Source organism: Nilaparvata lugens, chromosome 13 (genome assembly GCF_014356525.2).
Source record: "Nilaparvata lugens isolate BPH chromosome 13, ASM1435652v1, whole genome shotgun sequence".
Lineage (NCBI taxonomy): Eukaryota > Metazoa > Arthropoda > Insecta > Hemiptera > Delphacidae > Nilaparvata > Nilaparvata lugens.
This window is the reverse complement of record NC_052516.1, coordinates 29589574-29602347: the sequence shown is the minus strand read 5'-3', so window position 1 is coordinate 29602347 and position 12774 is coordinate 29589574. Positions and strand designations below refer to the sequence as shown.

General features: G+C 36.1%; 1 protein-coding gene across 2 annotated transcripts in view; it reads left to right on the top strand.

Moving 5' to 3' along the window:
* The window catches only part of LOC111056087 (pickpocket protein 28-like), a 42082-nt gene extending 29308 nt beyond the window's left edge, over positions 1–12774 (top strand). For both annotated transcript variants that reach the window (XM_039440273.1, XM_039440274.1), the window contains exons 7-11: positions 395–665; positions 3627–3695; positions 9119–9275; positions 10201–10286; positions 12509–12774. In XM_039440273.1, the coding sequence (XP_039296207.1) occupies positions 395–665; positions 3627–3695; positions 9119–9275; positions 10201–10286; positions 12509–12678 (753 nt within the window). In that variant the 3' untranslated portion in view covers positions 12679–12774. The remainder of the gene's footprint in view (positions 1–394; positions 666–3626; positions 3696–9118; positions 9276–10200; positions 10287–12508) is intronic.

The following is a 12774-nucleotide window of genomic DNA, read 5'->3' as shown; positions in this document are numbered from 1 at the left end:
CTGGAATATCTACATTCCATACTTGCAGTAACAAATCGCTTGCCAGTAATATGCAATTATAGATTGCATACTATCTTTATAAAATTAAATAGTTGTAGGGATTTGAAATCCGTATCCCAATCCCTGTCCAATTATTTCTTATTTCACCCGCTCTCCCCACCCTGGAGCCCAGTGGTCGAGGGCATAGAGGACCGACAGTTCGGGGACCGATAGGACAATTGTGGGACCCCTCAATTAATGAACTTCCCGACTGAACCAAGCCCGCTAAGAGCAATAGGCTACCTAGCATCTTGCCAGATAGCTTGAAGAGTGAATCAAGATTATCTGACACCTTTTACTAAGAATATCGTCCACATGCTGTTACCTCAACTACAAACATTCAAAATCATTGCAGGTAATATTGCACAATCCAGCTGAGATTGCTACTGCTTCCAATCAATTTTACAATCTGCCTCCCAATCAAGAATTATTTTTGGCTGTGAAACCCAACATGATGACTACGAGCAGCAATCTCCTGAGCTACAGTCCTGAACACAGGCAATGCTATTTTGCACATGAGAGGAAGCTTGCCTTCTTCAAAGTGTACACTCAAAAGAATTGTGAGCTGGAATGCCAAACAAATTACACCTTGAATCTATGCGGCTGTGTTTACTTCTACATGCCAAGTGAGTATGGATTAAGATTCAACAAGAATATTCTTTAGTCAGAAATATCAGATTTATTGCATATTAGAAAGAATTGAAATAGATAGACAATAGCGTGCGATTCATTTATAAAAGTCAGCACCTCAATAATTTCTTTTTGATTATTTTTTGATTGCGAATGATGCCCACATGAACTTCCTGCTCGTGCGTGGGTAATGGTAAGTGCGAGGGTGAATTATGAGATGATCAAACGTGCACGCCTATTCGATGGGACTCAGTGGGATTCGGACCCACAATCAGGTAGCACTAGCAGACTGGAGGTTGCAATGCCCTAGTCAACTCGGCTATCTGGTACTCTTTACCCTTGTATTCCATTCAGGCCCGGTTGCACAATAGCGGTTGAATGTTTTCAATCCAACTGCAGGTATTATGACTGGGACAATTTCCACTTTCTCTTGATGCAGATATCCTCTTTCTCAGCTGCCTGGGAGAGATACTTGGAAATCTTTTCGCTATAGTAGTGTTCCATGATATGGCAGCATGGAATGCCATCATCTATTAAGACTGTTTTCCTGGTCAGCTTATTCATCAGGATTGAAGGTGACCTGTTATGTGGAATCGCTCTGTCAATCAGCACAGATCTGTCCCAATACAGCTTGTGGGAAGTGTTTTCTAGTATTGAAGTTGGAGCATATTGATAGTAAGGTACTTTCCCGACAGTCAACTTATGCCTTAATGCCAGGTCCTGGTGCAGTATGCCAGCAACATCATTATGTCTCTTGAGGAATTCAGTGCCTACCATTGACTGGCCGGGAGACACAATGTGCTGTACTGTCTCTGATGCCATACCACAGTGTCTGCAAAGGTCATTGTTTAAAGGTATTATTACCTTCAGGTATTTTAAAGGTATTATAAAGCTTCATTATATATTTTTGAAATTTCTGGTGGCTATCACTTGGTCTGTATGCCACTATGAAGCCTACTGTATCAATGTAAAAGTCATCATGCTTCAACCAGGCATTCGATTGATCTGAATCCATATCAGGCTTTCCTAATGCAAATGCATGCCTCCCATGCAACTGTTTCCTCCTCCACTGCTCCAGGGCCTCGCTTCCATGCTGATTTCTACTTTGGGCTGCAATAATGTTTCACTCTGATATGTTGAGAGGGGTATAATTCTTGTCGTTTCTCTGACTATTTTATAAAGATGCTCTTGCTTTGTGAAAGAGTAGGTTCATATTATTATGCACCTGCCTGTCACACAACCACTTGAGGTCCAGCAGCCCCCGTCCACCTTTATGCCTGGGGAATATCAGTCTCTCAATTGCAGCTTTGGGATGGTTTGCATAGAGCTTTATTTCATCCATGTACATCATGTGGGACAAGTGCTACAGATTTCTGGAATTCCTCTCAGCTTGAATCTACATCTGCTGAATTCAGCATTGCAGAGAGTGAATACAATGCTTAACAAAACCATGAAGGGCTTGGACTGTTCCCTTGGAAGATTCCCTGGCAAAATGGAATTTCGTCAAACTGCAAATGTACTTGACCATTTCTAATCATCAATACTGTTCCCCATGATGCCATGAGATGACTAAGCAATCTAATAACTGCTGGATCAATCTTGTAAATGTGCAGTACTTCAATGAGTCATGAGTGTGTAACACTATCAAATGCTTTGTGGTGATCAATATAATTATGTCATATGAATGTTCCTCTTCTCATTGGCTGCCTGCACCATTGCTACCACATCAATAGTCAGAATTTCCTTGCATCCACTTCTTCCACCTATAGTGCAACCTTTTTGCTCATCAAAGAGAATGTCACCCTGAGCCAAATGCTTCTGAAGTGAGTCTGAGATACATGCTGTAGAGGTTTTATAGGTTTTACAAGTGGTTGGTCATATTGTGATGAGTCCTCTGGATTTTGACTTTTGGGCAGGAAATATGTTACTCCTCTAGAAAGGGATAGTGGTACTCTTTCTGAGGTTTCAAGGGAAGAAGTGAAATGATTCGCCAGATGTAGATGGGAAACTTGGAGTCTCTTTAACCAGAAGTTGTGTAATCTATCTGAGTCAGGTGATGTCCAATTTCCAGCTACTGCAAGCACACTAGCAACTTAAGCTTCTGTTATTTGCAATGCTGGCATTTGAATTTTTCCACCAAGTCTGTTGTTCTCACTGCGAATACAAGTTGCTTTTGGATTGTGACATTTACTCTGTACCCACAATGCCTTCCAGTAATCCTTCACATCCTTCAATTCGGGAGTTTAATTGCTGTCCATCTCTTGTGTTTTGGCAAGGCTCCTGTAGAACAATTTCTCATTATTGCTGAAGAGAGAATTGTCCTGTTTCTCTTCAGCCGATTTACTCTCACTGACAATCTCTGTTTGAGAGTATCAAGCATTTCTCTAGGAGTACTGTCCACTGGATCCCTAGCAGTATGCTGCAAGGTATCTGTCTCCAACTGATGGAAGGCCTGAACAACTTTCTTTGATCGGTTCCCAGGAATGTATTGAGTAATCTGTCCTATCTTCTTTCTCAGCAACTCTATCTGCCTACAGAGCCTCAGCCTGCAATGTGCCCACGGATATTCTTATTATTATTCACTCTGATTTCCTATGTTTCTTGTTTTATTTTAATACGTCAATACTTGTAGATGTTCTCTTTTGTATCATTTATTAATATCATCATGGGTGCTATACTCCAGTTTTGCCTGTTGTACTCACCCATGTAACACTGAATAACCAAATATATTGATGAATTTAACATATGAAGCTTACCAAAGTAGGCTAAATTTTTGGTCTGAAAATATGAGACTCAGTTATTTGAATTCAGATGGATTATATACAAAGTCTAATTTTGTAATATTGTAATCAATTATCACTGGATACTGAGAAGTCATGAGTACATTATTTGAATAATGTTGAGAACAGTAATGGATCACGAATAGTACTTACTATTATGGATACTTCTTTTTACAGGAGCGAAGGATACCCCAATCTGTGGTGCAGGGTTCGATCAAATGATATGTGGGATCTTCTATGCTTATAGTAAGTACACTATGATAAATTCAATAAATAATATATTTTGAAGATCAATTATTATTTATGACATTATGGTTTTCATAATATCTATATATGTAAAAGTGAAATGGCACTCACTCACTCACTGACTGACTGACTGACTGATTCACTCACTCGCAGAACTAAAAATCTACCGGACCAAAAACGTTCAAATTTGGTAGGTATGTTCAGTTGGCCCTTTAGAGGCGCACTAAGAAATCTTTTGGCAATATTTTAACTCTAAGGGTTGTTTTTAAGGGTTTAAAGTTCGTCTTTTAGCATGTATATTAGTCTTCTCCCAATCTCTTAATTATAATTGAAATGTCCATATCATATGTTACTACAGAACTATAATCTAGATAGAGTACCTCTTCGAAACAGTTGTTAACTGGCAACTAAATTAATAATTTTGTCAGGTTGGCATTAAGTTGAGTTGACTTTGTTAGGTTGGCACCAAGTTGAAGATTGAAATGCATTTATCGCGGTAAAATTGATTGGGCACTGCTACTTCAATCAGAGCTATTCCTGGGAATACTATATTACTAGCCGTCAGGATCGCTTCGCTCGCCATATCTGTTTAGCCAGACGTTTAGTCTGGACCCCCGACTGGATTGTCCTCACATATGATAAAAATGCTCAAATGAAAAATGCAGGCGAGCGAAGCGAGCCTGCTGATCTCATTCTTGGACGATCCAGTCGGGGGTCCAGGGGGCGGAGCCCCCTGGCTTGACGGATATGGCAAGCGAATCGAGCTTGACGGCTAGTACTTTTATAAGCACAAGTTCAATTTTCAAATACACTAAGGTTCAATTACACTACTTAAACCAAACTTCAATAGGGGAATTAAGCTGTTCATTATTTCTTTCTGTTTTCGTTCACTGTTCATTTTGATCTATAGTGTTACAATGTCGATTTTGTGATAAAGGAGAGTTATCCTGTGGGTTAGTAGTCAAATACATTTCATTCTTTTTGGGTATGAGCATGGTATTTTTTTGCTAATCCTGTAATCATCACTACTGCAATCATTGTTTGCTGTCATCATCATCATCAACTTCATCCATTTCTCTTGCAGCCTCCAATTGCGTTCTTGTTTGGGCTGACAGCTTCTTTACAAGTAATGGGGAATTCTTTACTACTATTGGAATAGAAAGTATTTTCATCATTCATCCACAGCACTATTTTATATCATCGAGATTACCAACATCCTTGGACGTTGCGATAGACAGACGGATTTCACCTTGCTCTCTTATATCTGATAGAATTGTTTTTCAACCGGTCGTGCATCGTTTAGCAGTCACAGACTAGTCGACAGTTCCCAAACGCAGTCACAGAATGACATATAATAATAATTCTTCTGTGAAGTAGTTGCAGATTCTCTACACAAAACCCTATGAAGTCTTAGATTTGTGTGAGGCTACCCTGTATCACCTCATACACCTTGTTTTCCTGGCAAAACCATCTTCTGGACTTGCAGTTTCAAACTGCTAGTCGTCATGTTATCAGCTGGGGTCGATGACACCCAGAATTCTATTCCCTTCTGATGGGGTTGGACTGTGCAGGAAGCTGGTTGAATACAGTAAGGACGACAAGAATATTTTGATAGCGATTTATCCCACAGAATCAGTGGAGTAAAATCGAAGAAGACCCAGTGGCAACACAACAAAATAAAAATGAAAGTATTTCTAAATCTAAGCACAGAATATGACAACAATAGTATTCACGATTTTATTCCACAAAATCAGAGAGGAACAGTGAGAACAACATAACAAAATGAGAATAAAAATAATCTTAATCTAAGCACAAAATACTAATATCAATCTTGTGGCATTGGCCGTGCAGTATAGGCCATATTAACGGTCTCTAAATTGGAAAATGATTGGGGAGTGACTTTCTAACAATAGGTAATCTCCGAACTTTGGACAACTCAATGGACAAAAAAAATGAATAAATTCGAAATAATAATAAATCAAGTCTATAATAATAGAATTAACTTTATAATCAAAACTTCAGTTAATAATGAAGTTCACTCAAACAAAACAAAATTGATAATTAAAGACAAAATTTTTAATTCAATTAATCATATAAATAATCCAATAATTAAAGTTGAAACCATTACAATTAATAATTTTATGAGATAAAAGCAAGGTTAATCAGCAGTTGCTAAAATTGGAAATGATACAATACATTCTTACATGCTAAGGAGCTTGTTTCATATTTAATCTGAAATACCTTAATTGTAACCACTTAAATTGCAGTGAATTCGCAGTTCCAGACTGCTTATTACCTTCATAACAATAACTTGTTGTAGGAATTCAATATCCATATTAAATCCCTGTTCATCTGTTACCTACCTTGTACACCTTGCCTACCTGGAAAACCCATTCTCCAGACTTGAAGTTCCATTCTTCTCACCATCAGCTCACAGTTCTAGACTGCATATCACCTTTATAACTTTAATTTATTGTAGCGATTATGACGTTATTCTTTATATTTAAATAACGATTAGCCTCCTGCTTGGCAACAGTCGGTAAAGCATGAAATATTTGATATAATTGTAAAATTTAGGTCGTGGTTTTTTAATAGGATACAGTCTTATAAAAATTTTTATAGGCCCAGGTATGAGCTTCCCCTATAATTCTTGTAATTCATTGAAAAAATAAATATATATATATATATAATATATATATATATATATAATATATATATATATATGGTACTTATCCTATAGTGTTGAGGAATTAAAATAAATTGCACACCATAAACAATTTGATACATATATTAACAAATATTGCAAAAAAATAGATCAAGGCAAAAAATATAAAGAGCGATAAAAATATATAATATAAAAATAGAACAATAATTGAAATCAGTAAAATATCACAGGCTAAACATTATTCTCTAAATTTATAGCACGAAACGTTACCATGTGCTTTTATTTTTTAAATCATATGCATCCTTTTGCATGTAGCTGCGATATAAGCTTGCTAATATTTGTCGACTTGGACAATTCAATTAAAAATAGGTTCCTTAAGATCAACTTGATAAATTGGCAACCAATAATCCAAATATATATATTAAAATTCTCTAGTATCTAATAGATTTCTTTGTAATGAATATATATTTTATCTCAGGGTGCAAGATTCGGCACCTGATGGAATAAGTAGAGCAATTCATCTAGTGAATCAGAGCTACAACAAACTATCGCAAATTATATTGCAAAAATAAAAGATCATATGAATATGTTTTAATAGCCTAGATTTTATACTTCTTTGATTTATTAGAATTTTCTGAAATGTACTGACTCATTATTCGTCTATAAAATACCTTTAATACTATAATTTACTTGCGCAAGTATTTTTTATTAAATTCTTAATTTATAAGAAAACCCTTTCGACAAGCTAGCTTTGATTATTAGATAAATTCGAAGCACTAAGGGCGCCCATCACTAATTCAATTTTCTCACTCACGTGTCGAAATCTTCTTATGAGCCGCTGATGTCGATCCAACTCCTGGTGGTCCTGGACTATGGCAGCCGGAATCGTCTCTTCCAAGGGGTTACAAAAATTATTAAAAATTGAAAATGACTTCTGCTTTATAAGAGCATCACAAAGTCTCATGAGAAATTTAATAATTCAATCTAACTTTAGCTTTTACAAGTTATAGCAAGGTATTACGCTCTATAATATTTAGGGACCTCTCATGGTGGCATTTGGCAGGCGAGTGTTCGTTCTCCTTCCTCAATTTTACAATTCTTATTTCCGACTTTCAAATTTACATAAAATTTGAATATCCTAGTCCTCCGCCATTTAAGGTTCAAATAGACCGTACTAAAATATTAAATTATTACTTATGTTGTATGTTTAATAATTTCTTTGCCTTCGGGCCATATCTATAACATAGACTATATAACATTTTTACATAAATCCCAATTATTTATAGAAATATATATAAAAATTTTTGAATTGGCATACTATTGCCGCCTATTAACTGCCATTATGTGATTGGTGCATGCAAATTGTTTCAGTATTCATGCGCTTGGTAACCTCCTATTTCCTGGATACATTTAATTATTTTTATTAGGTTTTTTAAGTATGCTCTCCACATGCTAGTTAATATTCTATATACTACTATTTATTTCATGCTTCCTAATAGTTAGCCACGTGACCTTTTGTTCTTCCAAATTGCATACCGTTTTGCCGCAATAGATCTCTGCCAAAAGGTTTGGTCAGATTCTACGTTGCATGGCTCGGTCGATTGTTAGGTCGCCGATCACTGAATGTTTATACCTAACCTCAATCTTCAAAATTTTATAATATATTATATATTAGCAAAAAATTATTTCAATTCCTTTTAGGCTATTGTACCGTTTAGCCATGACAAGCTGATGCTATCTAATCTTTATTGTTATCTCTTTGGCGATATTAGCCAGTTACTTTACTCAGACCTATTAATACTTCAGCTAGGGATTTTTATATCTACCCAGATTTCAAATATGTTACACGATTTAACATCCATATCAAATCTCTGTTCGTACGATGTTTACCTAAAGTGCATACAGATTTACGTGCTGTGAACATGAGCAATTCACTTTTAATCAGCTGATGCCAAGCTTTTTATATCTGTATCTTACCGTTTCTGTAGAAATACAGATTTTAAAATACAGGGGCGATTGCTGAGATCGGGATTATCTCCTGCGCTCGGCTAAAAACCGGTTTTTGCGCCGCAGATCAAAAATCGGTTTTCTGAGATCGGGATTAACCACGCTCGAGCGCAAAATTTGGCCGACCGGCAATTATTGCAGGGAAAAACCTGCGATCTAAACATCGATTTGCTGAGTTCCAGTCTAGGCTAAAAAATAGTCTCGGTGGATTGCTGAGTTCAAGCGTAGATCAGCTCGGGTTTAAAAGATAATCAGCTGATTAAAAGTGAATAGTTCATGTTCGCGGCGCGTATATCTGTAGGCACCTTTATACACCTCACCCTCTTGGAATAACCTTTTTTCCAGACTTGTGACTTGTAGATCCAAACTGCTCGTCGGCAATTCGCAGTTCCAGACTATGTGCTACCTTTATAACATTAATCTGTTGTGAGGATTGAATATCCATATCTAAATCCATGTATAATCTTTTCCTATTTCACCCACTTACTCCACCCTGAAGCACGGTTGTTGAGGAGGGCTCAGGCGGCCAACAGTTGCACGCATATTCTCATCTTCTTATTGCATGTGACAAGCAACGTGTTAAGATACAAGATAATAAGAGGAGTGTAGGACCTATATCCACGCTGAAAAATACGTTATCTATCCCCAACTGAACCTAGTCCGCTTGTAGCAATATAACGCAAATTGACAGATGAATTGAAGGGTGAAACAAGTGTATCTGACTTAAAAAATTGCTTTTCAACATTTTCAGGTGATGAATTTCCTGATCTCATAGAGGAATTCAAGAGCATTAGTGAGTTACGCATCGGCCCAAATTGCAATTGTTTACAATCATGCACGTCACTTGAATATGAAGCTGAAACATCGCAAGGAGCTCTCAGTATTAAAGGAGGGATGGCGGATAGAAGGTTTCACAATTGCATGATAAGTTAACCTTCAATTAATAACACTGGGGTTTACCACACCCGAAGAATTTTTATTTGAGTCTTTCTACCTTCAAAACAAAGTATTGGTATATAACACCTATGTAAATTTAATTTAATTATTTCTGATGTTTTGTAGTGTTGGCATCTTCAACTGTCAGTAGCACAGTAGCACTGCCCAGTCAGCAAACATAAATGTAGGTATGCTTTTTGTAGTTTGGTTACCTCAGTGTTATATCAACCTATATAATTCTAAGTTCAGTCAAAGATATCTTAAACTAATAATTAAGATTGTTTTACTTCATGGTTCACTTTATGCTTCTATTTCCAAGTGTTGAATTTTTGTTCATTTAATATAATTTTAGAAAGTCTTTCCAAGTTGGTTTTTCTAAGTTTTTTGTTAGTTATCCATATTCTAGTCTTATACCTAATGAAATCACTCAGAATTCACAAGATAATCCAGATTTCTTTTGAACTATATTCCTTCAAGAGAAATCCAATGAAATGGATGAATCCAGTTTTGAGAGTGATGGAATGTGTAGCTATAGGGAATTATTTTAGTTTGATTATACTTCTTATATTTCCAGTTTTTAGTCACTTGTATATTACATATTCACTTATAGTATATACCAGATGTTGTTTAATTCGGAATTATTCAATTCTTAGAAATAATTATTCCAAAAGACAATCCGAAAACATCCTTTATCTGATTTGGTGAATTTATGAAAAATATGTTGAACTGTCAAAACAGTGTCTCAGCTACTGAGGTTGCGTCATATTATTATGAAATGCCATTCCAATTCTTCTTTCTGCAGATCAATTTAGATTGTCTTCACACCTCTACCAATAAGCTTATCAAATATTGTATAATCTTGAAATATTGGAGCTTAATCAACTTCTATCTTTTCAGTTATTCAAAAGTGACAATTTATTTCAAGGATCCTCAGTTTATTGCGACTCATCGTAGTGCTTTATATGGACTATATGATTTTCTTGGTAAGCTATAATGAGATCATAGTAGGTATCCTGAATGCACATAAAAATAAGAATATGTTTGATTCTATTCCTTAGCACATTGGAATGACAATTTTTCAACTTCATTAACAATACAATGAATTATATCAATCAAATCAAATCATTTATTTGCCATACAATAAATTCAAAACAAATGAAAGAAAATACATAATTTTATAATCAAAAGTATGAAATAATAGAATAAAGATTGAGCATAAATAATACCAAAATCATAATTAGATACTTTTCATGTGTAATTTGGCATCACCAGAAAAAGGAATTAAGCCTTGCCCGCTGGTGAGAGTTGCAATACAAATCATGTAATTATAATACAATCCTTGCATGCAATTCCTGAAAAATAACACATGAACAAAGCATCAGTCGATTATTATAGAATAATATTATATCACAGTGTACTTGAATTGGCTATAGGAGTCAAGTATTTGAGCAATGAAAATATGAATTAATGGGAGATAGAGGAAACGAAGAATGAGTGGTGTGCTCTGTGATAAAAGAGTGAACTGCAAGATGAAGGTGTACTGCAGGACTGCGGTAAGGTGTACAGATCGGTAGTGAGACCAGCTATGTTGTATGGCGTGGAAACCTGGTCTCTTTCGAAGAGGCAAGATAAGAAAATGGGAGTGGCAGAGGACAGAATGCTTAAGATGGATATGTGGGGTCACAAGAAAGGATAGGGCTCGTAATGAGTTGATTGGAGGTACAGTTGTGGTGGGACGATTGGGTAGGAAGATGCAGTAGGCCAGGATGAGGTGGTTGGACATGTGTAGAGATGAGGGGAGGATTATGATAGAGGATGCAGGATTTGGATCTGGGTGGCACGAGATGGCGGGGAAGGCCAATGAAGAAGTGGAGAAACAGAGTGGAGCCTGATCTACAGGAGAAGGGTTTGAGACTTGGGGAGGAGATGGACAGGATTTTGTGGAGGAGACGGCTGAAAGAGAGAAATGCCGACTCCATATGATTGGGAAAAGGCTCAGCCAAAGAACAGGACATGAATAATATAGGCAAACAAAGTCAGCTAAGGGGAAAACAGAGATCGATAAACTCGATCTGGTAATTTGAGTCTTGAATTTTTGGAAAGCCTTCAAAGTTTAAAGAGAATTTCCATTATTGTACTCTAAAGGAGTCTTCACTAGAGTCAAGAGGAGGAGACTCTCCAGATAACATTCAAATTTCACTGAAAAGCTTCATTCAAATTTCAAATGTAATTGGAACTTTTAAAATTCGTCCTCAAAGATTTCTGTTAAGTATCATACAGACTCTTTTTCAGAAATTTGTCAGTCAATTACCAGTCATGCATTAGAGGATTGACGAAATGTAAGCATAGTACTGAATGTGCTAGGAATAATTGTGTGGATGAAAAACATAAAATTAATGGTGAAAAAATGCATCAAATTGAAGAGAATTAAATGCTCTACAACCTAAAGTTCAGTACTTATTTTTCGATGCATTGTTGTTGAGTAATGAGCTCTGAAAGTACAAAAAGTTGAAAAAAGTTGCCATTTGAAACATTTTACACTTTTAAAAGTAAATATTTCAAAAACTAAAGAAGATATCAAAAGCCTCTACAAAACAAAACTTGTAGGAAATTTATCTAGCTTTATTTTTGTTCAGTTAGTCATGTCGCTGTAATACATTGCTCTCAAGATTCATGCTTGTAAGCCAGACGGAAAAACGCAACTTTTAAACCACCCTCATCCCTTAAGCACAAGGGGTAGGGATGAAGACTTCTGATGTGTTCACCTTCTAACTAGTCCGAACAAAGCTGCGAAGTCAAATATTGTGTTCCAAACATTCCCTCCAAATTTCTCTGTCAATTGGTCTATTGTTGTTGAACTGAAGATTTTACACTCTAAAGGCTGCAACAATCGTAGGGAGATGCGCAAAATAATGAAATAATTGATGAAATTGAAGATAATAATAATGCTCTGTGAACTCATAATTGGCACAGATTTCATCAATCAATCGTTGAAAAGTTATGAGGCCGAGTAAGGATGTAAAGATGTTTACCCTCTTACTATCCCCAAAAAAGCTGCGGGGTCAAAAATTGTGTTCCAAGCTTTTCCCTCTATACCTTTTTTTGAGCATTCGTTGCCTGTACTAATACCTTTTTTATCTTTTATTTTGTAATCACTGTGCATTTTGGCGTAAGACTATTTTCCACCTTGCAATTTTTTTTTCAGGCAAATGTGGGGGACTACTTGGATTGACTAACGGTTTCTGCATTCTGAGTCTGGTTGAAATAATCTATTACTTGACATTGAGACTCTACAGCAATTATTTCCAGGAGAAGAAACCGGAAGAAATTGAAATGGGAAATTTATCTGAATGTGACAGTGTCGAAAAAAATTAACTGTTGCTTCCAAAATCATGTCATATAGATGGAAAATTGACAGAATTTTCTAAGCAAATAAATATTTTCAACATGACTAATAAATATTTTTTTACA